Consider the following 27,475-nt stretch of genomic DNA (forward strand, 5'->3'; position numbering starts at 1 on the left):
AAGTCAGTCAGAAACTTGTACATTGTGTAACTTATGTTTTTATTTTGTCTCATGTATTATCGCTGCACTATGAAGTACAGTGTGTGTGTAAATATAACATGATGAAATAATTAAACCGTTGATTTGTAACACCTGAAGCAGCTTCCTCATAGTTCTTTTCCTCTTTACGACCAGAGGGTGGCGCTACAGCTCCTACACAGAAGTCAGCCCATAGTCATTGTGTCAGGTTGTCGGGCATGAACTTTGTTCCTGCAATCACTGCATAGTTATAAATGTTAGAAATGTGGTGATGAAATGCCGATCATTCTTGGACAGCGTAAACAGGGTTAAAATTTTGTTGTTTTGACCTTCTTTTTTTTTTTTTTTTTTAAGTTGCAGCAACACCTTTTCATTTATTGTGCTGGACCTGTTGGATTTATAAAGTTTCCTAATCACCACAGGAACCCTGCACTCCAATTTGTGCAATTGCTGACTCAGCTTTTGCTCTGGGCAGGATACCCCCCCCACACACACACACACACCCACTCACCAAACAACCGCTTTGAAGCTGGTTACTTAAGCCAGTGGTCGCTAAAGAAATGGACCACAGAAGTGTCTGGATGGTTAGCTGCAGCAGATTAGCTGCCATATCTCTGCATTCCAGGGACTGTTTGACCTCCAGCCAACTGGAAAGATTGTTATCCTTCTTCCTTTGAGATGTTAACTCCAGCGTGCTCACATTCCTGTGCTCAGCCCTCCAAAAGGACTGTGTGTGGTATTCATGCTTTTATAAATTTAGGACACAAACAAAGACTTTTTCTTCATTTGTTTTATTGAAAAAAGGAACTCATTATTTCATAATCACACAATTCCAAAAGCTTCTTTGTGGGAAATACCTACAGCATCAGTATATAGTCGGAAAGTGGCCATAAATTTAGCCCCGAGACGTTTGCCACCTTTTCCACTGCCAGCTCGTGCAGTGGAACAACTCAGTGCAGTGCAGACTGGAAGCCAAATACTTTGAGTGAGACAGGTCTGTGAAGCAAAACAAGCTTGTGCAAAGATCTTTTTTTCTTTAAACATTAAAGATAATGCAAGAAAAAGCACGGTAATCATGGCTGAACTAACTTTGGAAAAGAAAAATAGGGTGTAAAGAAAAAAAGATCACACTTAATATAAGCATGTTTTCTGCTGTGCCAGTAATCTCGAATGAGGCACTTAATATTTTTTTTCCTGTGTTTTTGTGATTAAAGGAATTATTCAATTGAAGGGGGGCTTACTGCTGGGTATTTAAGATTGTTTATTTAAAATTGTTCCCTTGGAGTTAAATATGTCTAAAAACAGAAAGCTCAGATATTCAGTCCACAGAGCATCTATTGGAATGTGCTCATGAGGTAACAGTCAGACCAAAAAGCACACACAGGATCCTGATTTCACAAAGCTAAGAACCGTGATTCACAACATCAACATTATAGCTCGTCGCGCATCTTATCCCCTTTGGGTCTGACAACTCTGCCGATGTAAAGGATGGAGTTGGTCTTGTTGTCCTTCACCAGGAAAAAGAAGGGGTGATCCACGTAGAAAAGTTTGGGGTTCCTCAGCTTGTCGCTGCTGAAAATGCTGGCGTCGAACGGATTCCCCTCCACGTCCAGCTCCAGGGCGGATGCATGGAAAACGTTGGAGAGGTAGAGGTCCTTCTTTCCGGAGATGTTGGACAGGTCGGCCTTGGCTTTATCAACGGCTTCGGTCAGGCCGAGCCCAGCCAAGTGTTTCTAGAAAAGACACACATGGAGATTGGTATATACATATATAATTACAGGCCTCTGCTTTATGGTAAATCATTAAAGCGCCAACATTTACCTGCAGATTGTGGCTGACTTCCAGAGAGATCTTAGGAAGAGAAATGGCCACAGCTTTGTTCTCCATCTTGCTGAGCCAAGTGTCCACCTGCTTCCTGGTCAGGAGTTTCTCCAGGCGATCCAGGGGCTCCAGGTGGTAGGGCATGATGAGGATCATGGAGGCCTGCTTCTGGCCCAGAGGCATGTTCAGCACAAAGATGCTGTTCTGTGTGTCGTCGTAGAAGTCGTACAGACCTGCAAAAAAAAAAACATCCGGAGATGATATCAGATCTTGTTTGCATTCTTGTTAAAGCCGTTATCAGTTCTGAAGGCATAAGCTCAGAAGAAGGAGAGGGGATAGAGGAACTCACCTGTGCGATGCATCATGGGAACTCCAATGGTGAAGGAGCGAGTAACCAGGAAACCTCGGTTGTCCACCATTTTCTCGTGGAACTTCTCATCCCAGTGAGCTGTGGTACAAAACATTACAGACTCGGTTACATCACCTGCTTTTTTTTAATCTATTTTACATCTCCACACTTTAGTCATGAACAGAAATGGTAAAAAAATAAAACAATAACATGAATAACAGAGTTTAAACTCACGTTTGAAGAACATGGCGTTGACAATCATCGCTCCATCTGGGTTCTGGACGTCCTTGGTGACCTCAGGGAGTTTGCCATCAGTCGACTTTGCGGCCCATTCATTGATGGAGTTCACAGCGCTCCTCTTGTCCCTGAAGTTTATTTTGGAGTGGTCGTAGTTGTAGTGCTTTTTGCTGTTTTTCACAAAATCATCGACAAAAGAGACGGAGCTGGGCCCGTAGAGACGGTTGTTGATCTTCCAGGTAGTGTTGCGTGTCTTGGCGTCGCTCACCTGGGAAAGAGCAACATATACTCTGACAAATGTGCAAAAGCTTAAAATTGGAGGCCTGATTCTACACAGAAGCTTCTTGTTGTGCAAAAGTCGAATACTGGGGTTATGTAACGTATTTCATATTACTGCACATACCTCAGAGAGCAGCTCAGACAGCCCTGCGTGCAGATGCTCATCCTTCAGCTTGTCAGCACTGAGGACGGTTTTGACCTGAGAGGCAGTGGAGGCCTTTCCACCAAGCGCCACAATCCCCAGAGAGGAGGCCACCACCACAGGAGAGATGAGGATGTTCTCCGTGTCTTTTTCCTTTGCCATGTTGTGGTAGAGGCTAAATTAAAAGCACAAGATCAATTACTTTTGCGTGTTTTCTCTTATCAAGACCATAACCAGCTAACTTTATTCCGTTAATGTGCCACCGTCATAAAACTGACGCAGACCTAAAAGCCAGGTTGGCGCTGTTGTCAGCCAGCGTGGTGGCATGGCTGCTCAGCTTCTTGTTCTCTGCAGAGGCCACTTGGGCCAGCAGACAAAGAGCTACGACATGAGTCATCCACATCCTGTCTGTTTCCAAAAGCAGCTGCGGCAGCCTACAAAAGACGAAGAGAAGGGAAAGACAAGCTCAACATGATTTGACCTGCTTTACTTCAGCGAAACCAAACAAAACAAAGACAAGTATTGAGTTTCAGATGGAAGGCGCGTGTCAGAATAGTTCCTCAGAGACTTTGTGCATTGGCGTGATTATTTATGAAAACTGTAGACCTAGCAGATAGGAGACATGAAAGTGCAGACTGGGATGAGGCGCTGCAGAGGCAGGGCATGTCTGGCTCAGCCCACACAGACGCTCAGGAAGGCCTCCACTTTGAGGCAGACATGTTGATCGCCACGTCAGCAGCAACTGGAGGCTCAGCTGTGCAGCTGGAGCTGCCATCCAGTGAGAGTGCAGCTCTGTGCTGACTCCGGGCTGTAACATGATGCCGCTCAGTTCTCTGCATTAACTTTAACCGATGCAAACTGCACATCTGCACTTCGAAGACTTGCTCTTGAGCCAGAAGAATTGCAGATCAGAAATTACTTTGATGAATGGATTTATATGCTCTTTACTGTAAAACTCTGATCCATCTTGTGTGCTGCCTGATGCAGACTGTATCAAACTCGTTCAATCACTTGTTCAAACAAAATGACTAATGATTAACCAGCTGCCTATGTGCCTATAGACATGTTTCTGACTCCCTTCCACCAGATCAGAGAGATGCTGCCAGCATCCCTCTATATTTGCATAGTTGTGATACAGCAGAAATGGCTTTTGCATCATGTTTGGATACCTTGAGATGCTTTGATGTCTGCGATTTTCATTCTGAAAGACAAGAGGTGTATGTAGTAATCTCCACAGAGCAATCAATGAAACATTATTCAGGCTCTGATGGAAACATTCTGCTGCCTAATTTCTCTGCCTTATTTCTCAGCTTTCATCCACTAAACTTTAAACATCGGAGTTATTCTACGAGTTAGTCATCATTCCTTCACAACCAGACACGTAAACTGTTTTCATTGGCTGTGGGTGACCCAAGAAAAAAAGCTTTCATCCAATCAGCTGTGCCACAGTAGAGCAGTTTGAGGGTGGGTTTGGACTTCTCCTCAACAAAAATGATCGATCAAAGGAAAAAAAAAAAAAAAAGCCAGATTAAGGGCTTAAACTTAACTTTCTTTCAGTGAATCTGCACGTGAAACATTTAAATAGATGACAAAGCAGCTGCATGCAAGAGGAAAAGGGTTTTACTGTCATCATTCTAGGAGTTGGAAGTTGTATGAAAACTTTAAGCTGTGCCAGCAAATCCGAGTTCATTTCCCCTGCAAATAAAACTGAATGTATTCTGTGAAATCTGCAGGTCAGACAGCCAGAGAAATAGCAGTAGGTTTCAAACTGGTTAAAAAGGAACAACTTTATAACTTTAAACCTTAGAAAACAGCAACAACAATAAAAAAAAAAAAAAAAAACAAAAAAACAAAGCAGCCTATTCATCCTCTGCATGCCATCCTGTAACTATCAACAACTGTCTTTTAATCCTTACCTGGCACAGATTCGCAGGGTTTCTCTTCTGAGTTGTGTCCTGTGGATTGTGTAACTGTAACACTCTCCTGCTTTTTATACACAGAGAGAATTTTCTAGAAGTGGGAATGGGATATGCAAATGGGAGTGTCTGTGTTTTCCTCAGGAAGCTGGGAGCTGGGACGTCCCACGGGCTGGAATAGAGGTTAGCGGCGGTGGAGGGGGGGTGTCTCCTCAGACCTGATCTGGGCTCAGCTTTAAAAGTTTCCCATGAGTGGCTGCAGATTGAAACACTGCAGAAAACCTGACTGTGGGCCAGCTGAGGCTGGCTGATGTACACATGCACTTTTCAGATTTTTGGTCTGAACGCTGCTTTGCTGATTCAATCTGCACATTTGTTACATCAGGTGTAAAATAAAGATAAAGCTTTACTTTAACATGACCTGAATGATTTGTATGCAAAAGAAAATACAGGATGTGACACAACAAAGTTGTTGGGGGTGTGTGAGCCTCTTTGGGCCACCACCCGTCTCTAGTCTCGGCAGGCAGGACAACAATGAATAGAACTAACTGTTCTCAGAAGAGACACAACCGTTTACTGCAGTTAACCTCAATAGACTGATGCCTTATTGAACGTGAAACTGATTTAAAAGTTTCTTTCAGGCAGCATTCATGCTTAACATAAGTTGCAGGATCTCCGGCCCTGCCCCCACCCTCAGCCTCCTCTCCACCCCCACCCTCACAGTGCCACGTCTGTCCAACTCAGCTGCCGGATTGGGGGTGTTCTCTGAAGGGCCACTGTCGTAAAACTGCCATGTCCTGACCTGAGCTCTTGTTGTGGAGGTACACTTCAAGCGCCTTGAATGAAAACCTGCTCCGACTTCACTCGGAACACCAGATTGATATCAAAGTTGGCATGATGATGTAAAAGTTGTAAGCTGTGTTGTGACTTGTCTGCAAAGACTCAACAAGAATTTGTGAAAATCACGATCGGCGTTAAAATACACAGTCAGATCTTGATAGATGAGCTCTCACTCTGTGTGTTATGGTATAAAACACTGATCATGCTGTTTAACTCGTGCTCCTGTCCAACACTCATCTCTTCATTTTCTAACCTCCTCCTCTTTTTGCAGCTCACAGCAAACTGTCCTGACATGCCAAATGTAAGGTGGTGACTTGCCTTTACACTTTTTTTTTTGTTGATTGGTCGGTTTGACAAAAACAAATATCCAATTCACAACTTCACAGTCTATTCATGGCCACTCAAAAAACATTTATATTAGGGATATGCTAAGGATAAGACTACTGTGTGAGAGTCGACACTGGATAAGGTGTGCAGCCACTTCCCTGCTGTGAAGGGAGGGGGGACGGGGTCGTTCTGAAATAAAGTCCCCGGAGCAGCAGTTTACACTGAAATTCCTCAGTGTGCGTAAAGAAGGGGGGAATTCCCAGGTCAAATCTCCTCTCATTTATTTTAATCTCCATTTCAAAAGAAAACCTTTCATTGTCTCTTTAAAATGTCAGGAAGATTGCTATCACGTCATATAGCTGAAGTTGAAAACAGAGCTATAGCAAAAACCTGCATTAGTCCTGCAACCTAAAGCACAAACAGGATTTTGGCAGTTTGGAGAAACTCTGCAGGTTCTCTAAACATGCCTTCTCTTGCTTATCTCTTCCAGACGCAGTGTTGGTTCTTTTCTCTTACATACATTCCTGGCTGATGTTTACAGATTCACCTCAGGTGCATCCACTCCAGTTTAAACAGCTAGATATTTGCGCTTGTGAAGAAGCGAACTTCTTTGTTTGTTGACAAATGATTGGTATACTTTTATTTCTAAAAGACATCTCTTGGAAAACACTTTTATGATTGCACCTAATATTTTATTGTCCACAAAGTTTACTTCTATCATGTTGTTTGATAAGCTGTAGAGATCTCTAAATGAAGACACAACACTCCACTAATGTAGGCATTTTTTTCTCTCCTTTGTTGGGGTTTGACATTATCTATTTTCCTCTGCTATCCTTTTAAACAATAAAGATATTTTAACTTTTAAGAAAAACATTTCCCTCCTTTTATGGATAAAATGCCTCCACCACAGTGAAGGCATTTTGTCTATATTTAAACTAATTATATATACACTAAATATTTTTATTCTGAGAAAAATAAGTTGTGCACAGTGTCAGGCTGGCAGTTCTTTACAGGGATCTTGACTCAGTGATAAACTTCATCCTTCAGTGTTGGTTGTTTTCCATCACAAACTGCTGCAGCCACGACTCCACACGGAGGAAACGTTGGACACAAAGACTCAAAAGCCTCTGAAGGAAGTAGAGCACAGCGGCCAAGAACCCCATGATGCAAGACTTCGGAAATATTTCAGCTCTGCCCGGTGATGAAACTTTTAGAAGTTATGAGCAGTACATAGACTGTCTATGTGCTTCTTCAATGTACACCAGACTTACATCACAGTGGAGAAGCAGAAACTGGGTGGTCATTAGGATGCAACATTTCGTTGTTCATTTTTGTTTCCTGTGTACCTGCAGCCTGATGACCAAGTGTGAAGATCTTAGTGCTGTGACCATAAAGTGCCCCCTGGTGGGAAAGCTTTGGAAGCTTGGTCCAAGATTTTTATTTTACCAGGTAATTTAAACTATAAATCTAAATTTTATTTCCTCTTTGGCATATGCCAACCATCCAACTACCTCAAGTAAAAATGATTTTCAGAGAAGAGGAAAAAAAAGGTGTTTGCTTCGGTCTGGGACAGAAATATCACACTGACATCTGTTTTGTTTCAGAGCATGAGAATAGAATTTGATTTTGTGGACCAATTATAAAAGAGCTCAACTCTTATTCGATATCTTAGAACAAACAACGCTTTTTTGCATAAAGGTGAGATTGGCAGTTTATTGGGAAGATATTTTTAGAATCTGCCAATAATAACAATACATTACATCATACATTCACATCACCTACCCTAGCCGGGAATCGAACCCCTCCCACCTAGGTGGGAGGCGAGCTGGGATTGGCTCCAGCACCCCACGTGACCTCTTCTTCTTAGCTCCGAGTCCACGCCTGTTGATTTGTTAAGAATTTTTTACCATGCTTTGTTGCTGAATTGTTGTTGTATATGCTACAGTTTAACTGGTTGATCGATCAATGATCATTATGTAGACCTATAGCCTATTTAATGGGCATGTCGTGCAAGAGATAACAGATAATGTGTAGGCTTTCAGGGAAAAATATTTTAAGTGTTGAGTGGATCATTGACTTTCGTATAAATCATGCACTTACTTTGAACTAACCCAGGGCATAAACTAATCCCCAACCCAGTTTCCCAAAGTGCGGCCAGGATGAGCGTTTGTCATGTGAGTGTATGTTCTTTATGGTAAAATGGACAAACTTGTGTTCAACGAGTTCGTGAATTATGGAAAACATGGACACTATCCGGTGGGTTAGGGTTTCCGATGAGCAGAAATGTGTCATGGCAAGCAATAGTAACGTTATACGTCAAAAATAATGTCATCAATTCCTCAGTCGAGCATGCTAACCAGTTAGCTAGCAGTCCATTTCGAAGCGACTAACTAGTGTATGTGATCCGGTGTGTCAACCGATTCGGTTCCCCCAAGTTCCTGTTCCCCTTTACGCTGATTTACTGCTGAGTCGTGCGTAGTTGCTAAGTTACCGTGCGTACTTAAGGAAGAAACACAAACAGAAACAAAGCTGGGTGTACGGAAAGCGCAATTGAACAAGCCAATGTGTAGGTTACTGGTATGGTATTTATTATATAACAAAATAAATTGAGAATGCATTTTTCGGCCATTCTTTGTAAATCTTTGTTTAAATGGATACCAGCTAGCATAGCTGTGCGAGAGTAGCCTACGTTAAGTAAACCTCACTGCCAGATCACATACATTAGTTAGTCGCTTCGAAATGGACTGCTAGCTAACTGGTTAGCATGCTCGACTGACGAACTGATGACATTATTTTTGACCTATAACGTAACTATTGCTTACCGTTCATTTGGAAACGGGCAGAGCGCCTGCGAATGACACATTTCTGCTCCTCGGAAACACCCACCCCGGTTAGTTCAAAGTAAGTGCATGATTTATACGAAAGTCAATGATCCATTCACTGAACACTTAAAATATTTTTCCCTGAAAGCCTACACATTATCTGTTATCTCTTGCACGACATGCCCATTAAATAGGCTATAGGTCTACATAATTATCATTGATCGATCAACCAGTTAAACTGTAGCATATACGCAAGAAAAATTCAGCAACAAAGCATGGTATTTATTACTCAGAAAAATTATAAACAAGTCAACAGGCGTGGACTCGGAGCTAAGAAGAAGAGGTCACGTGGGATGCTGGAGCCAATCGCAGCCCACTCTGGGTGGCACGTCATCACGGTTAGGTCAGGTGACGTAAATGTGAAATGGTGAAGTAGCGCAAATGTTTGCTGCAACTCGAGCAGCGCTGTGGCGCAGCGGTAACGCTGCCGCCCCGCACCTAGGTGGGAGGGGTTCGATTCCCGGCTAGGGTAGGTGATGTACAATGTAATGTAAATGTAATATGTATGTAATATAATGTATATAATGTAATGTAACCCCGGGGTTAGTGATGATAATGTCAATATGTATATATGATGTGATTGTATGATTTACTGTAAACCTAAATGTATGCAATGTTTAATATGAATGTAAATATATGTAATGTATGTGTGTAAAGGTCCATTCCCGGTGTGGGCACCTGAACGTGTCTACGGAGTTAGTTGGTTGCGAGTAATGAACTGGGCTAAGGCAGATATGGCGCCCCCCCAGGACCTAGGCCGAACCAGACCAGACGGGTGACGGCACCTCCCCAGGAACGGACCGAGACCAGACCGGAGAAAGACACAGACTAGACCAGTAAAGCGAACTATTTTAGTGAAAAATTATGTAATATTTCAGTATATTAACTTGTTTTCTTCCTAATTGTAACCCCCACAACAAATGGTTTGGCCACCGAGCCTTCGCTAAGCCCCGCCCCCATTGGTTACTGTTGCTATGCTAGCCTGTTGTCTGAAGTTCGGTTGGAAAATGTCCGGTCAGCATAAATCCAGTGATCAGAAAGGAAAAGAAAGAAGAATAAGAAAATGAAGGGTTGAGAAATTTTCTCTACAAATGTTTTTTTAAAAAGGCTGTGACGGTCAATTTGGGACGAGAAACGTAGAGCAAGGTAAGAAACAGGGCCGTTAGCTTGTAACGTAAGCTAACTGGACAGCTCTAATGCTAACGTCCATTAGCCTAGCTTGTAATAAAGCCCGACACAAAATGTTATCTTTGACAGAAACAGCTGAGTTTGGGAGCTCCATCAGAAAGGAAGAGACGGAGAGGGCTCCAGCTGCAGTCAGGTAATAGAGAAAGTGACATGGCAGAGGATGGAGCAGAGGAATCTATTTAACATCAGTTCGTCAGTCGAGCATGCTAACCAGTTAACTAACCAGTTAGCTAGCAGTCCACTTCGAAGCGACTAACTAATGTATGTGATCTGGCAGTGAGGTTTACTTAACGTAGGCTACTCTCGCACAGCTATGCTAGCTGGCATCCATTTAAACAAAGATTGACAATGAATGGCCGAACAAATGCATTCTCAATTTCTTTTGTTATATAACAAATACCATACCGGTAACCTACACATTGGCTTTTGTCCATTTCGCTTTCCGTACACCCAGCTGTGTTTCTTATTGCGTTTCTTCTTTAAGTACGCACGGTAACTTAGCAACTACGCACGACTCAGCAGTAAATCAGCGTAAAGGGGAACAGGAACTTGGGGGAACCGAATCGGTTGATACACCGGGGCTTGGCGAAGGATCGGTGGGGGGGGGGGTCAAACTTCGATGGGTGAGTTTGACAGATAAATAAACAAACAAACAAACAAATAAACATAAATAAATAAGCAACTGAAACAGGATTAAATAAAAAAAAATACTGAAACAATTACATATCTTTTTACAATTATATAAAATTCTGTCCCTTTTTCCTCCATAAATAAATCATTCTCGTTCTGGTTTTTCCTGGTCCATGTTTCTGGTTCTGGTCACCGGTCTGGTCTGGAACATTCTGTCGCGTATATAAAATAAATAACACATTACTATGTTGTTTAATGAAACAACACGGTACCTAGAGAGACATGTAGGAAAGTTAACCAAAAATGATGTCTGTTGTGACAATATTAAATTATTATCACATTATTATTATTTTAATTATTATTAATTACCCTAACCCTAACTTGACCTTCTGGGGGCTAATATATTGGTAGGGGAAACACTGGGAACTATATTGAAATGACCTGAGTCTCTGGTTCACTTGTCTCATGGCCGCTGCGCAGTGTGACCGGCAGGTGGCCTTGTGGGTAATCTGTGACGTAGTCAGCACGTAGCCGTCTGGTGTTGCGTGTTTGTCCCTCTCTCCGTGAACGGTGTGAGAAGTAACGTCAGAAGTATAGTCAGTGTGATGAAGCTGTGTTGTGATGTTTGAATAAAGCCGGTCCATGTGTTCAACTACTCCACCTCTCCTCTTCTGTGTGTGCTAGTTACCATGGTTACCAGCGTCAAAGAGCCAAGTCAAGGTGAAACAGATTTAGCTTTATAGCTAGCCACACTAGCATAAGCTGAGTTAGCTAAAGTGCAGAGCCGCAACTCTAACTCACTAATTCTCACCTCAAATTTTGCCGACATCCTGAATCTATGACAAGAAGTACGATCGTAAAACGAGGCAGAGGAGGAACTGGACATGGAGCACACAGGACAGTCTGTTAATCAAGGTGAACAGCAGTGACAGCAACAGGAGGTAACACACAGCACAACCAGCAGAGACCGGACCCCCCACAGACCTCCAGACCCCCCAGAGTCTGAGTATGTGATTGTTGTGTCCATATAAAATATGTTTTGTACAGACTAGAGGCCAGACCAGACCCCCCAGCACATGAAATGAGTGACTCCTGAACAGACTTCAGCAGAGCTTGATGAGGAGCTGATCATCTGAATCAGGTGTATTATAGCAGGAACCATCTAAAACATGCAGGACAGAGACCTCCAGGACTGGAGCTGGAGACCTCTGGACTGGACTGCACCCCTCCAGGGCTGGAGCTGGAGACCTCTGGACTGGACCAAACCCCTCCAGGGCCGGAGCTGGACACCTCTGGACTAGACCGGATACCTCCAGCACCGGAGCTGGAGACCTCTGGACTGGACCGCACCCCTCCAGGGCCGGAGCTGGACAGCTCTGGACTAGACCGGATACCTCCAGGACCGGAGCTGGAGACCTCTGGACTGGACCAAACCCCTCCAAGGCCGGAGCTGGAGACCTCTGGACTGGACCGGATACCTCCAGGACCGGAGCTGGAGACCTCTGGACTGGACAGAACCCCTCCAGGACCGGAGCTGGAGACCTCTGGACTGGACCAAACCCCTCCAGGACCGGAGCTGAAGACCTCTGGACTGGACCAAACCCCTCCAAGGCCGGAGCTGGAGACCTCTGGACTGGACCGGAGCTGGAGACCTCTGGACTGGACAGAACCCCTCCAGGACCGGAGCTGGAATCCTCTGGACTGGACCAAACCCCTCCAGGACCGGAGCCGGAGACCTCTGGACTGGACCGGATCCCTCCAGAAACCGGTTCTTGTAGGGCCTCTTTAACTGAAGGTATTTTTGAGCTACAAACATGTCTGTAGCAGAATCACATGTATTGTATAATGACAATAGAGCTACTTTCCTTTCCATCCAGCATCAACATATATTTTTTAACTGAACATGTGCACATTTAAATATGTAAAAGTCATGACTTTGTATTAGTGGATTATGTTTTGTGCAAAGAATTGAAAATAACCTTCTACAGTTATAAGTACTTTATTGGTTCAACAGTGCTGCCAGCGCCTGACAGATAAATATACAGTTCTGAGTTTCTCTATTTACAGCTTGCTGAGAGACAATACAAAGTGTCCCTTGTAGACATACATGGTGTGCGTTAGTGTGTTACATATTTGGGCTGGTTTTATTTATCCAAGCATATATGGTCCCCATTGAAAAATGTGGTGAGTTAGACTTTGTGTATCTGTGAAAGAAGCCCTATTAAGTCTTGGTTTGTCAACCATGTAACATGTAATGTGTTGTCAGATGTGCAAAGCATCAGATGGTGCAGCAGTAAGATAAGCATTGTGTGTGTGTGTGTGTGTGTGTGTGTGTGTGTGTGCCTGCACAAATAGAAGATCTGGAATGCACATTTTTCTTGTACAATAGATTTGAAGCTTTCGGTTTAAGAAGAAGTGACATCTGGTATTGACTGTGTTCATTAGTCTCAGTTTTACTTTAAGAAAAACAGATTTTTTTACTGCAAATGTTACAATTTCCTCAAGTTAGCCTCTTAACGCTTGAGTAGCATTGCAGATTTTTTCCTTTTTCTTTTTGCTGGCATTTGCAAAAAAAGAGTAATGTTTGTGGACACTACTGTCAGGTTTCATCTTCATAAGTATCATTTTCAGGAAGTCTTTCTGTATACGCTTTACTTCCAGTACAGTTGTGCACACATACAGGCATGCTCACATATCAACTTGTTTCAGTCACTCACAAGCCACAAATGATAGATCGATAAACACACGCATGTAACCACACATTCATATGCTCAAATCATACCAGAGCAAAACTCATCCGACAACACGGTGGGCGCACATCTTGTACTCAAATCCAGATTGAGTTTCTTCATCTGGCTGTGTTTGTAAATGTGTTTATTTTTTAAGTTTCCCCAAATCCCCAAACCCTTCTCTGTTGTCTATTTATACACTATTTATGATAAAGATACGATTTTGCGTTTCATATTTTACTTTATTTCTCAACTCCTGTCCCTCTAACCATGCTGTTCTGCATAGGTGGGTTAAACAAGCAAAGCTGACATCGATGACATCAACTGGCCTTGTTTGTCCTCCAGGTTAGTAATGGCTATAGTTATCCTTGCGTGCTGGAAGTCAGCATTTTCTGTACGTCATATTATATTCCTGAAAAACCTTTTCAAATCTGTGCATCAACAGCACCAACATTTTGTAACAACATACACATCCCTTTTCCCACAAGTTATTTTTTAATCACGTGTTTCAAGTGCAGGTCTCTGGGGTAAGCTCTCTGCTCCCCTTTTACTTTAGGAGTGATATGTCATCGGCAAAGTCCCCATGTGGGTGGAGGCAGCGGGCGAAGCGCCACTGGCACACCATGAGACACAGCGGAAGCATAAACAGAGCACAGATTCCTGCCATGATGTAGGCGATGGTCATGAGAGTGGACTCGTCCGTCTGAGGGATGTTGTAGCCGCAGTCTTCCAGGTCAGCGCCGTGGAACGGGCCTTCTACTGAGGCTGTGCGAAACTCATCATGCACTAAGAAAGGGGAACAGGAAAGGAAAATTTTCTGTATTTGAAAAAACAATATTACTATGAATAAGTCTGAAAATATTCTGAAAATTTATTCTGCATTTCTATACTTTATAGTTTCCCCCCTTTAATGTCCTTCCTCCATCCCTGCTCCCTGTACTCCTCACCATGGCAGGTGCTGACAGCAAAGCCGATTCGTTTCTTCTCACGGTCGAATACCACATAGAAACCTTCCATGATGACAGCACCCATCACTGTACCAGTGCTAGACTGGGATACAGCAAACTTATAGCAGTCCTCGTGGGCCGAAGCCACATCCTCTACTGGCCGCAGATATTGCTGTTTAGAAACAGGAAGAGATGTGAGAGCGATGGTTAGAGTGAGAGCCTCACATACACATACACAACCCCCCCACACCACCCTCCGAAGGCCTCTGCTTATTGTAGCGTCGTACCTACATTACGTTTATGGCTTTCACTCTAAGTGCATTGTGTGTGTGTGTGTTGCGATAAAACTACTGTGAATTCAGGTCTGATTTTCAAAGGATGAATATACTTACATTTTTTTCTCCAACGTTTTGTAATATTAATGTAACATATACCATGTCCTCTCCATCGACTCTTTTCATAATGGACTAAAGCAGAGAGAGCATTTATGTGAGTGAAAACATAATGAAGATTGACACCCACAACACTGCACTCCGGCCCTTCATCAGCTTATTTAAAAATGTGGAATTTGGCCACAGAGCTCAGTTCTTTCCATTAACCTCTTCTTCAGGACATTTTGATTCTCAGCTGTGTCTGGGCAACATATGCAAAATCTTTTCAGAGATTCATCGATTGTGTTACATTATTTCCCCACCAGAGGGCACTGACACACATATCTTCATCCATTCATTCAGGTACCACTTATCCATTTCCAGGTCGTGGGGGGGGGGTTGCTGGAGCCAATCCCAGCTCACATTGAGCGAGGGCCCGAGACAGCCTCTGAAGGACAGTATTTTGATTTTCTTTCTGACCAAACTGAACGGATCAACAGTCTGTGCATTTCTTTCTTTGGTGGTTTCGTGTTAAAAGAGGAGAAACGCTGCAAAATATATCAACTCTGCTTTATAACTCCAGTGTCAGTCAGTCTTCCAAGTTTTTTTGTGATTACATCACCTGGTTTCTGTTTACTTTATCAAAGTGCTGACTTACGGTCAGTGTACCCTCTGTGGGAATTGGAAGAAAATACAGAAAACAACTTCTCTCAAGCCAACACAATAATGGCCACAATCCTCCCATAGATTTATGACACTGAACCACTCTTCTATATGACAGTATGATATGATGCACCGATAAAATATCTGTAAAAATCTGTGTTTTGGTCTACATGTGTCTCCTAACAGTGTTCAATGCAATGCATAATTATTTTACCCCTCAATTATGAATCCATCTGAAATAAGGCAAAGTTGCTCAAGATTTAAGCAGCATTGTAGTATCACAGAATCGAGCACAGACATCAACTGATGTGAACTCCACTTACACTCACATCCAGAACCACATCCTCTTTATTACCTGTGGGAGGATGGAGATCCTGAAGGACTGATTTCGGTTTTCACTCATCAGGTAGAGGGAGATGACTGGGAAGATGTGCCAGGGTGTAGTGTCGACCTGCCAACACACCAGCTGCTCCCCAAGCCAGAACCCAGAGGGAAATTGTTCAGTCTGAAAAAGAGGGTCAAGAGGACATTCATTCTTTCCTTTCCCATGTATATTTAATAATGCTGGTCAGGGTCATTAGTACGAGGCTGAGGCTTAATTGCTTTGAGTGGGAAAAACTGTTGACTATATCCACAGATGAGATAACTGTAAATATATGTATATATTCTGACCCAGACAGCATAGTATGAATTTTAATAATGTAAGGTTGTTGGTTATGCTGTTTCAGTCAGAATTAATCCTTTTTATACAACAGTTAGTTCAGACCAAGGGCAAGAGACATTCAGTGAGTGCTGAGTACAACAGCACTGGGACTTTTTACAGACATCACCCCGGTGTCCGGGCATTCTAATAACCGTTAATTAAAGGTCTGGTATGATATTCAGTTGCACTTTGGACGCGGGGGCAAAGAGGGGAATCAGGATCTCAAACCAGACTCATTCATCCTTAAATGTGATGACAATGGAACAAAATATTTCACCATGACGTTCAATGAAGAAACAAACAAACAAACAAACAAACAAAAAAAAAACATAAAGACCAACTGGAGAGAGACAGAGAAAACCAGAGGGGCACGAAAAATCCCTAAAGAAAATTCCACCTGATGCAAAGGCTGTGTATCTGCAGCCAAGGAGGGGAACAGTGGCGACAGAAAACTTCTGGTATACCAACGTTCCTCTGGGAATAAACCAGCTGTTAAAGATGTTACTGAGGATGTGTAAGGAGGCAGGGACACGCACGTGTCACACCTGCCACTGTCATACAGAAACTGTCTGATGTGGGGCTCGAGGTGAAGGATATCATGGCAGTGAGTAGGCATTGGTGAGATGCTTTATATAAACAGACACAAATTACGATGCCAATTTTGATTCATAGATAACGTGTCACAGAACATAAACTACATATATAAACAAAAACTTGTTTCACAGGTCTGAAATATTGCTGAAAAGTTACTGGAGACCATCTATGGAGAGCCGGAAACGATGGAGAAACATGCTGTCTGATCGAGATGGTAACTCTTCAGAAACGCACGTCATGCCACCAAAGCGTTTGTCACCAGACTCTTATTTCAGTGGTTGCACTATAAATGGGAACATTTGATTAATAAAATATGCTGCACAACTGTTGTATAAAAGCAATATCACACTCGAGGTCGTGCGTAAGGATTTTTATATGTTTGTGTTTTCTACTGTGTTTAACTAGAATCTTGCACTAAGAAAGGGGAACAGGAAACTTGTGGTTGTTCTCCGATTCACAGATTCCTTAACTGATAAATGACTTTGAAAAAAAGTTGTCTGTGATTTAGCAGGAACTGACCGAAGAGGCTGCTTCAATGGCCTTGACTGCAGCCTGGAAGACTTTCCTGGGAAGCCGTAGGTTGGTGGTGCCACTGTCCACAATACTCTTATCATAGTTGTACTGTAACAGACGGAGAAACAGTCAGTCACCACGAATCCCTTCAATAACTCGAAGCAACAACATCTGAGTGTCGAATCGTTCTCATCTGTCAGATCGCACCTCTTTACAGTCCATGTTGAGTTCCTGTCCATTAACTTCAATGCGTACGATGATGACCTCATAGTACCACTCCCTGCGGATGGGAGTGTACCAGAGCTCGCCAACATACAGTGACGTGTCAACTCCTCCGATGATCTATGAGTGCACGGAAAAACAGAATTCATCACTGACTTTAGCTGTAACACTGGAAATTGTTCGCGTGTGTGACTCACCATGCTGCCACCAACCGTGGCGCTGCCCAGGGAGTAGTTTTGGGTGAAGCCGGCTCCACACAGCTGGAGAGAGAAGAGGTTGGGGACAGGCGTCTGACGAACAAGAGAGTCAAAGAAAGGCTCCAATGTTTCGTCAGGCTGGGGAGAGAGAGAGAGTGAGACAGGTACGATTACCAAAACAAGATGCTGTTTTAGCCATCAGATTGAAATATCAGAAAATATTAAACAAATTTGAATTTGAATTTGAAATGAACCATTATGGCATTATTATTATTCCCCAATTTAACAATTTCAGACTGTAGTTACATATTCAAAAATCACTTGTTTCCTTTCTCATCAAACCCTTCAGACCTCATGTTGAATTTGAATTATTCAAAAACACTAATTCTTTCCTAAAATGTATTATTTTGATGATTATCCACCATAGGAGTACCATCCTGTTGCCAAAGATTAGGCGTTCAGAAAGGGAAAGTTTTTCTGGGAATAAAGCATTGCCCTAAGCCTCCTAACAAGCTCAACGCTCCCAAGAATCCACTGGACAATTAGCTTTTTTGTTCATGCACAGGAGGCGTACTTAACAGTCTCTCTCACCCGGGCTATATCAGCATAGGCTAACCCTAGGATCCCCTCCCAGTTGGATCCATTGATGAAGAAGCGATCTGACTGGGTTATTGCAGCAATGTTGGCGCGCAGCGTTGCGTTGGGGCCATGTGGGACAGACACCAGGTCAGTGCCCAGCTCCCCTTCCCAGCGACCCTGGGTGTAAGGGACGTACACGCTCCTACCGAGGTCACGGTAGGAGCTGGAGCTGTGGAGAAATCGGGAGGCAACAGTGAGGGAGAAAACAGCAGTGGATAGAGATGAATGATTGAAAATGTTCAGCTTTGCAGCAGTGTTAATATCACAAAAAAGGAAACATTATCAGTAAATGTAAAACTGACACATTTGTTTGTTTCTTTTTAAAGATCACAACGCGAATGCATATTTATGCACGAGTCTCTACTCACAGTGACCGGTGGTAGTATCTGCGTAGAAAAGGATGAGCAGCTGCCCCGACAGCAAAGTTACTGCTTCCTGTGTCCACCAGGATGTTCAACTAATGACAGAGAGAAAACAGTAGGGAATGTGGTGGGGGGGCAATTGATCAAATACTGCTTTTTGCAGAAATCAATAAGTTTGTAAAATTGCCGGTTGGGTTACATTGTGAAATTGATTATGTTCAATCTCTGAAGGGCAAGTTAAATCTGTAGCTCTGCTGCCTTGGAGACAGATGCCAATTCATAAAACTATTTTCTGCAAAGGCATTTTATGTCTTTATTGATGGCTTGACTTTTTCATACTGACAGGTTATTTTTTGTGATTACGACGTGTTTCATGTCTCTCATTCTCTCTATCTATTCATCTTACATTATAGACTCCTGCGCTTTTTTATTTTTCCCTAAACGCCCTTCAGTACCCTTTCTCTCTCTCCTTTCAAACCCTCCACTCTTCTCATGTTGCCCACTCCACCATCTCCCCCTGTTCTGTCTGCATCTCTATGCGACTATCATATTTTGCACATTCAATCAAAAGCAGCTTGTGAATGTGTGAATGGAGCACAGTGACAGACAGCAACAAAGAATAGGGAATATAAAGTAATTACACTTCATACAATTACAGTTGCATCCTGTTTATCACAGGTACCTTCTATGCATTCTTTTTTCACTGCTGTTTTAATACACTATATTTCCATGTTAGCAGAACCCTTGGAATGATAACAGTATACCAAAGTTGTGGTTTTGATCATGTTTAATTAGACAGGGCAGACAGATAAGACTGACTGGCAGAAACACCAAAACAGAGGAAGAGAAACGCAGCGATAGAGCCACAGCAAGCGGTTCAATAATGGATTGGCTCTTTAAATATCCACTAAAGTGCTACAGTCTCATGGGCTGGGCTGGGATCCCAGAATAATAAATACAGACTCCTATCTACCTCACTTTTACCTAACGCACACATGCCTGTAGAAACTGTCCTTACAAACACCACTGCTGTCAGCGATAATGCTGAACACACTGTGATTTCCTCTCTTAGACAGAATTTTGCTGACTGCACAAAACAATGAGTCTGGGTTGTTTTTTTTTTCTTCTTCTTCTTCTTCTTCTTTCAGGCAAACACAAAGACATATCAAGTTATCTAGCCCTGGACAAAGTAATGCACATGACCAGACACAAACACATGAAGCTGCATCCTGACAAACTGAGACCTTGTGTCTTTCCCTCCTCTCCTCTCTCTCTGTCTTCCTGTCCTTCCTGGCAGCGTGCCCTTTCTGCTCAAGCCATTATATTTGCCCTTCCCCCTCCAGAAATCATCTAGTGGTTACCAGAACAGAATACCACATAAGTGTAACTTACTGTAAATGCATTCAGACCATTTGTACATATACATATATAGCATACCAAGCTTCCCCAGGTAAACAAAAGCTCCCGTATCACTTTTTATATTCCTGTGATATTCTTGAAATCCATTTGGCTCTCATCAAGACACCAAATTGGACAGTACTTTGACCCCATGCCATTTTCTTCTTTTTAATTAACAAATTTATTTAACTGGACACTGCAGCTTTTAAGGCTTTAAACAGATGTATAATTTGATCCAAGCTATCCTGAAGCCAGCAAACAGCCTATTGGTTTGTTGTTAGGAATATGGTTATCCTGATTAGTAATTTTAATGAATGAGATGACCCCTGATCAGCAGTATGTTGCTTTGTTAATATACACAAGTCTGGGATCTGCTATCCTTAAGGCCAAGTTTTCCTGAAGAGCAATGCGTTTGGCATTAAATAACAAAAAGTAGCTTTCAAGATCAGTTTTACATGGTTTCATTTTATGGTAAATTGTAAGATGAAACTTTGTTAGCTTTGCACTAAGCGCAAGAGATAAACACACAATTATATGCAACATATTAATTCCATAAATCTAAACAAATCTATACACTCTCTCAAATGATCTCATTTTATGGTCTCATTTTACAGTCTAATAAAACTACATCTTTATTTGCTTTGAGCATGAGCAACTATTGCACACACATTTATTTGCCAAAATTATAACAATTTGTTTCTTTCACATAAAAAAAAAGAATGTGTTTTTCAGTTTATCAGGGTTGAGCAATATTTAATATAAATATTTAATCAAATTGTAAGAACAGTCATGGGTTTGCTGTCTGCTTATGTTCCCACGCCACTCTCTATAAAATCTAAGCACAGTATTCCCACATTAGCTTTTTGGGTATCTTATATGCCCATTTGAAATTGATTACATTTGAAGGATATCCAGGCTTCCAGGTGGGTGAGTGAATTCTGATGGCTGGTTGAACGACGCTGACTTTAGCCACTAAAACAATGTTTTGACTGTCTCCACACATAGGCCTCGTCTGACTGGTGGACACTTTAGGCTGATCTCTCCCTTTCTCTTTCTGTCCCTGATATATGACCAGAGTCCGTCAATGGCAGACTATCACATCCACTTATCACCAGGGCACTGCATCACATTCATCATCTCACTACAGTCTGCCCTTTGGCTTCCCGAAAGCTCTGACTCTCACTCCCACATCTTCCCTTTGTCAAAACCACTTGGTTCTCCCTTCCTCTTTCAAACTCCTTGTTTACAACACTTTGCTTTTGGCAAATTTTCTTTCACTTCTCACACTTTTTGCCCAGTCCTCAGTAATCTCTCCTGCCATTTATCAATTTGTCCTCTCCTTCTTCTCCTCTTCTACCACCTCATCACTTTCGCTCTTTCCCCCGATCGTCCTTTGTGTGCCAGCCTGTACGCCACAGCTGCACCCAGCTGGCACTCCTCACTCCACAGAATTAATGGTTCCATTATCTGTCTGTGTCATTCAGCCCTTTCTCTGACTTTCTCTCTCTCTCTCACACACACACACGCCATCTGTTACTGCACAAAAATCAACAACTTTAGACAAACTGGCAGTATACTTTGAGGACGCCACCTTTAGTTTGAAATTCCCTGTTTCACTATAGGAATGTTTTATTAGAAACATTTAAGTGTAAAGAAATTTACCAATTTAGTGGAGGCACATGTAAGTGTGTTAAAAACGTGCATTATAGTTTGAAGTGATGTCATCTCCCATTGAGCTGCTACTGTCTCTAATCGTCAGAACTACTTTGATTCTCAATATTGCAGTAGGCTGTTAAAGCGTGTGGTTTGTGAAGATGAGTGAAATTGGTGTTGTGTTGTGGCCTGCTGACCTGTTGACATACAAACACACAGCCACAGTGCTAAAGTTGAAAATAAATGCAAAGTCGTTTGTCTTCAATACTAAATTTTGATTTTAATCCATCTTTCATATCACTGGAGCGAAGACAAGAAAGGAACTGAGACCCAAAATGAACATTTTAATTTTTTTCCCCCCCAAACAGAAGAGCCATCGTTTAAGATGTAACATTATCATTAATATTGTTATTCTGAAGCTGGCTTTAATCCACTGTGGTGTTTTTCCTCAAGTGAAACATGTCGTGCAGGCCCTGATTATATTCAGTCAGTATTTCTGGAAGCGGTTACCTTCTGCGGAGGAGATCCCACGGCCATCTCCACGTAGTATCCCTGTCCGGACTTCCCACGGAGGTTATCGATCATATCCACGAAGCTGATCCCACCACCGGCCGCCGCCGCCACTCTCGGCCTCCGTACCGGATGTCTCCCCGCGACGCCCCGCGAGGCGACAGGTGCGGTCGCCGCAGGTGGGAGAGACGGCGGTTGTCCGGCGCGAGCGCCTTGCCGCAGTGGCACGCGGATGGCCAGAGGCAGGCCCGAGGCGTCCGGAGCGGACTGAGCGCCGAGCCGACACGGAGTCATCCACAGCAACAACAACACGCCCGTTAACGCCGAGGCCTCCATATCGGAACACGGTAAAGTTGTGTATTTTTGTGTATTGTTATTTATTTTCAGGGGGGGGGGGGGGGGTGTTTGGTTTTGACTTCACGGCGCTCCGTTCAGCCTTCAGCAGGTGGGACGGATGCTAAAATCAGGGCTAAAAACATGTTAGCAGCTGATCCGCGAAAATGACAAAGAGGAGACCTTTTTGTTTGTTTGTTTGTTTGTTTGTTTGCTTTAACTCCGCCTGTCTTGACTTGTTGACAAGGCAACGCCGATAAAGTAAACACAAAAATTGCAAATAGAAAAAAAAATAAATTAATAAAGAAATCAAACCCCCTCCCGGTGTCACGGACAATTGGCGGCGACGCGTTGAATGTACTGGCTCTCCCTCCGTCAGCAGAGTGTCGTCGAACCGACAGGCCCGAGTCCGAGTCCGAGTCCTCCGCACATCCTCACGTCAAACGACCGAAACAGTCGTCCACCGGCGGGCAGCCGTAATCCGCATCCTCCCCCTTCCCCGACCGGTTCATTTCTGTAGCCAGCCTCCAGTCCTTCACCTCCTCCTCCTCCTCCATCCGCCCCGCTGCATCCTTCAGAGGTGCGACACCGAGAGCATCACCGCCGTCAACGAGGGACCGCGGGACTTCCTGTGAGCGTTTTCAAAATAAAACAAGCCTCAGCCACCCACCCAGAGGGCCCCTGGCAAGAAGATAATTTACTTTTGGGTGTTTTACTGTCCCCTTCTTGGCCTGACCTCATGGGCTACTAGTATGTGCAATTAAATGCTCTTATTCTATGTCTAATGCAAGAACTCCACCAGTCAGTTAAAAATTTGTGGTAAAATCTCACATTGCTATAATGAAAAAGACAGATATGTTTTTTTTAAATAATTATAACCATGATCACAATAATTATTTTTATATTATACTAGTCAGCGTTGTGATTGCACTATGTTTAATGTTAAGGCCTTGGATTGTTTTCCAGAAAAGAAAAGTACATCTTGTCTATGTCTTTTAGAATTAAGGGAACATCACTATCATCTTCTGCTTTTTGCCTCTTTTTTATGATGTAAATACAGCATACTGCTATATTCCCATTAATGAATTGATGTAGTGGTTTTATGGCAGATCACATTCTATTGTAGATTCAGATTCTAGATATAAATCTAAATTTAGGGGAAAATAAATTGAGTCCTTTCTGAGAAATTTTAGAATTCAGCTTTATTATTTGGGACAAAAGTTATTAATTGAACACTTGTGCACGATCCTTGCAGGTTCATTTGTGAGGGATATCACAAACTATTTATCAACAAACCAGCTGCATAATGCTAAATGATTTTTAATTTCACTCTTCTGCCCCTATGGCAAGTTTTCTTTGTCTTGAGATGTTCCTGCACAGTCCCAGTAGGAAGCGAACGGAAGGAAGGAAGCAGGTGCTAATATGCTGTCCACATCTCTCCTCTCCATGGTGAGTCCCACAGAGTCCTTGTTGTGCTGGAACAATCCACTCTGCTCCGAAAGCAATAGGCCTCTTTCTTCGTGTGCTGAGGAGGCAGAAGAAAATTGTTGAACAACTGATCAGCATTTAGTTCAACTGATGAATAAAACAGCGGAGATCAAAGCAGTTCTGGATAAGTAACAGTTCTATTGAGCTGAATAATGAGCATCTGAGAATCTTTTACTTAATGCTGCCTCTTTTATATGATGCATCTGATATGCAAATAGATGAAAAGAAAAGAAAAAAAAAACACCAAAAAGTAACCAACAGATTTATTATATCCAAAGAGCTAATTTGATAAAACTTAGACAAGGCTTCTGTGGAAATCATAGATGTGAATGGAAGGTAATTGAGGGTGACATAAAAAAATAAATTGACTCACCTGATGTCCTGAAACCCCAGCATGTCTGCTCCTCAGGTTTGTTGGTGAGGGGCTCCGTTATGCCCTCTTGTGGACACCTCACTGCAAGGGGCCTGGAATTACCTACCCTAGACCCAGAAACACACATACCCATTCTTAACCATCAAAAATAAATACATAAAATTAACCCAGACTTAAACCTAAAAACAAGTCTTACCCTTAAAACAGCCATTTCAATTTTTATGGTCCAGCAATTTCGTACCATGGACCCCAAAGGTATAGTGGTCTTAGGTAGAGTCCTACATATCATCATAATCACCTTTTCACAGTTTAATTTACCTGGCTTGCTGTGTGTGAACCTCCTTTGCATACAAAGGTCAAAGATTAACTATCATTGAGACTGCTGCCTTATCACTGTTTACCAGCTTATAACCATAATAAAGATACATTCTGATCTAGTTAGAATTTTGAATGCTTTATAAAGGGGAAGATTTGTCAGGAAAATTTTATTCATACCCAACAGAATCACTGATAGACATTCCCCAGTCCTTGGGGTCTGTAGTCCTGAAGCCTTTAGCAAACGGGTTGCTAGCAATTTTTAGCTGGGTGATCTGAGAAAGAGATAAGGGGTTTCAATAAATAACATAAAAGAGATGGCATCAGATAGTTCTTGGTTGTATTTAATTTGACGCCTTATGATTCTGGGTCTCCTACCCGGTGGTTCTGATAGGCAGTGACAGCCATGAAGCGTGTCTCAGGGAAGGAGAAAGAGCAGAAGTTTCTGCATGCCTGTAAGTGGCTGTTTGGTGATGGATCCACATACACCACATGGAAGCGTGGCTGGTAGCGATGCATGGAGTTTAAAATCATCTATGATGGGGAAAGTGGGAGAAAACCAAATCAAAAATCTTTTTTTTTTTTTAAATACTCTTGCACTATAAAATGAAAATCCAAATGATGCATTTTATTTCTTAGGCTCTGTGCTCTTTTTTTTTGCTCTCTGAAAAATGTGGATGATTTAAAAAAGATAGATAAATAAATAAATAAAAACACTGACATGTCCATTGTCGTCCAGCAAGTTGTTGGTAAGCTTGAGGGTATCAAAGGACACAGTCTGTTTCATCCACTGGGCTCCACGGGCTGGTGAGTCTGGGTGGAAATGCATTCTGCTTGGGGCTGCAACATCTGCTCGCCCCGCCACCAACCAGGATGAACTGTGAAACGCATATCTGACAGACACAAATGAAATATATAAATCGAAGCTGTAAGGTAGGACGGAGCTTGAAGAGAGGCTATTATCACGTATCGGTCCAAAATATGCTCAAATCATGGACTGCATACTGGAGAAAGTAACTGTCTGTGCTACACTGTAAACAATGCACACCAGCTCTGTGTGTCTGACCTGTATCTTTTATCGTCAACAGGTATGAAGTCCATAAGCAAAACATATTCAGCAGCAGGATCCATCCCAGAGATTTGCACCTGGAATGTTGGAAACATCCTTCTGCAGAAAATAAACAGAAAAGCAAAATAATGTGCTAAGTGACAATCAAGAGAAATGGGAGGTGGCCAAGGAAAGATGAGTATTAGATGTGTATAGATATGAGAGTAATTGTCACCGTCCAGCTTTGGTAACAATCATCTCTGTGCCCAGCTGGTCAAACTGCTGCCAAAGCATATGCATCTCCAATTGAACTCTGACCCCACTGACTTGGGGGGCCTTGGCACTCATCAGTGACCCCACATCTGCACAGCAGGGCCGAGACAGTCCGCAGTTCTGAGCCAGCTGAGGACCTGAGGAGAATAGAGGTAAACGTTTGGTAATATCTGCATCAAAGGTTTTGCCTGTAATCATAATGAGCACAACGCCACTTACCAGCCATACTTTGAAGAACTTGGAAAAAATAATATGAACTATTGTCCCCCTTAATTTGTATCTTCTGTTGATATTTCTGGCTGCTCTTCCTGTTATAACCGCAAGTAGTAACTTCTGTTAATACGTCAAGACCAGTGTAAAATCAAAGCCAAGTGCTTTCTGGGTATAATAAACAAACAGCCAAAAATCGTCCCAATCTTTCCCAGTTCACTGAACGCTATTAGGATAGCTGTACATCCAAGCGTTACGCATTACAAGAGGCTTTGTGTCCACGAACGTGCTGCATTTATACACAACGAGACTCTCACTGGAGACCTCCATGCCAACCTCATCCATTACAATACACACAGTGCCACTGACACTAATCACAGCGTCACATGCATGCATGCACCTCAAGGAACTGTGCGCGCGCACACACACACACGTTTCAGAACATCTACAAACCCCTGCTTGCACTACATATTGTTTCATATAGCCTAAAGCCTAATGCTGAGCTTGTTTTGATCAATCAGTAGCCCATTAATAACATCCAAATCAGCCCTGTGTTACTGGGTGTGGACAGATGAAGACAGCAACAAACAGCTTCATTATTCTAAGCCTAATTTTTTGGAGCACAGTTTCAACACCATACTAATTAAAGAATCAGTGATTACCTGAAACTGACCATGGTATATATTGCTGTGTTATTTGGTAGTCACATTCTTGAATCATTTTACAATCTTACATACCCAGTTGTGTGGGACACAAGTATAAAAATCAAAACTAATGTCAACAACAATGTCGCTTTCTTTTTACGCTCACAGGTCCTTTGTCTCAAGATGTCTGTGCTCCATGTTGATCGTTGCCGTGTCACATGAAGACCTAAAAATAATTAATCATCTCCAAAGTAAAGCACCAATGAGGTGATATATGAGCTTGTATTTAAGTTTTGGGCACATTTCTTCATGTGCCCATGCCTACATTCTCATGTGGCCCTATGATGAGACAGTGTTGACGGCTGCCAGCCTGGGGGATGGTAGATGGAGAGGCGTTTTTCCCTAATAAAGACTGAAGTTGGTCAATAGGTCAATTTGCAGCCCATATCAGCTCATTAATCACAGCTTTCAGGATCACACGCAGACATATCTCATGTTGAATGCCTGCCTTGAGCTGAACTGAGAGATATTGTTCTTTTTCCATGGATGTTTTGATTAATGGTGACCTCTTCAGCAGTGTATGTGTGATATGACCTCAAAAACACTTCAACGAAGCAGAAGCACTGTTACATATTTGATCTCAAACTGCATCCTTATTTGT

The 27,475-nt window shown here is 42.6% G+C and overlaps 3 protein-coding genes across 5 annotated transcripts; all 3 read right to left on the reverse strand.

The window, feature by feature from the left end:
• Nucleotides 1-799: 799 nt before the first annotated feature.
• serpinh1b (serpin peptidase inhibitor, clade H (heat shock protein 47), member 1b) lies at nt 800-4,869 on the reverse strand. 2 transcript variants are annotated; one of them, XM_029517371.1, is made up of 8 exons: nt 4,763-4,854; nt 4,016-4,047; nt 3,131-3,280; nt 2,829-3,021; nt 2,423-2,693; nt 2,189-2,287; nt 1,840-2,072; nt 800-1,751 (listed from the first exon to the last, which is right to left on the reverse strand). In XM_029517371.1, exons 3-8 carry the CDS (start codon nt 3,247-3,249, stop codon nt 1,449-1,451), a joined length of 1,218 nt encoding a protein of 405 aa, XP_029373231.1. In that variant the 5' UTR covers nt 3,250-3,280; nt 4,016-4,047; nt 4,763-4,854; the 3' UTR covers nt 800-1,448. The 2 variants fall into 2 exon arrangements, with proteins under 2 accessions (XP_029373231.1, XP_029373230.1); XM_029517370.1 differs by lacking the exon at nt 4,016-4,047 and having other exon boundaries at nt 4,763-4,869.
• Nucleotides 4,870-12,632: 7,763 nt separating this feature from the next.
• On the reverse strand, nt 12,633-23,023 carry bace1 (beta-secretase 1). Of its 2 annotated transcripts, none has more exons than XM_029517360.1 (9): nt 22,131-23,023; nt 18,576-18,664; nt 18,160-18,376; nt 17,569-17,631; nt 17,357-17,491; nt 17,156-17,257; nt 15,695-15,844; nt 14,306-14,477; nt 12,633-14,144 (listed from the first exon to the last, which is right to left on the reverse strand). In XM_029517360.1, the coding sequence occupies exons 1-9, from the start codon at nt 22,464-22,466 to the stop codon at nt 13,906-13,908; spliced, it is 1,503 nt and encodes a 500-aa protein (XP_029373220.1). In that variant the 5' UTR covers nt 22,467-23,023; the 3' UTR covers nt 12,633-13,905. The 2 variants fall into 2 exon arrangements, with proteins under 2 accessions (XP_029373220.1, XP_029373219.1); XM_029517359.1 differs by having other exon boundaries at nt 17,569-17,706.
• On the reverse strand, nt 22,898-26,186 carry LOC115052519 (T-box transcription factor TBX1-A). The gene is made up of 9 exons (XM_029516671.1): nt 26,180-26,186; nt 25,923-26,097; nt 25,706-25,807; nt 25,361-25,532; nt 25,018-25,173; nt 24,820-24,914; nt 24,325-24,431; nt 23,840-23,988; nt 22,898-23,035 (listed from the first exon to the last, which is right to left on the reverse strand). The coding sequence occupies exons 1-9, from the start codon at nt 26,184-26,186 to the stop codon at nt 22,898-22,900; spliced, it is 1,101 nt and encodes a 366-aa protein (XP_029372531.1).
• Between the last annotated feature and the right edge of the window lie 1,289 nt (nt 26,187-27,475).

Source organism: Echeneis naucrates, chromosome 13 (genome assembly GCF_900963305.1).
Source record: "Echeneis naucrates chromosome 13, fEcheNa1.1, whole genome shotgun sequence".
NCBI classification, from domain to species: domain Eukaryota; kingdom Metazoa; phylum Chordata; class Actinopteri; order Carangiformes; family Echeneidae; genus Echeneis; species Echeneis naucrates.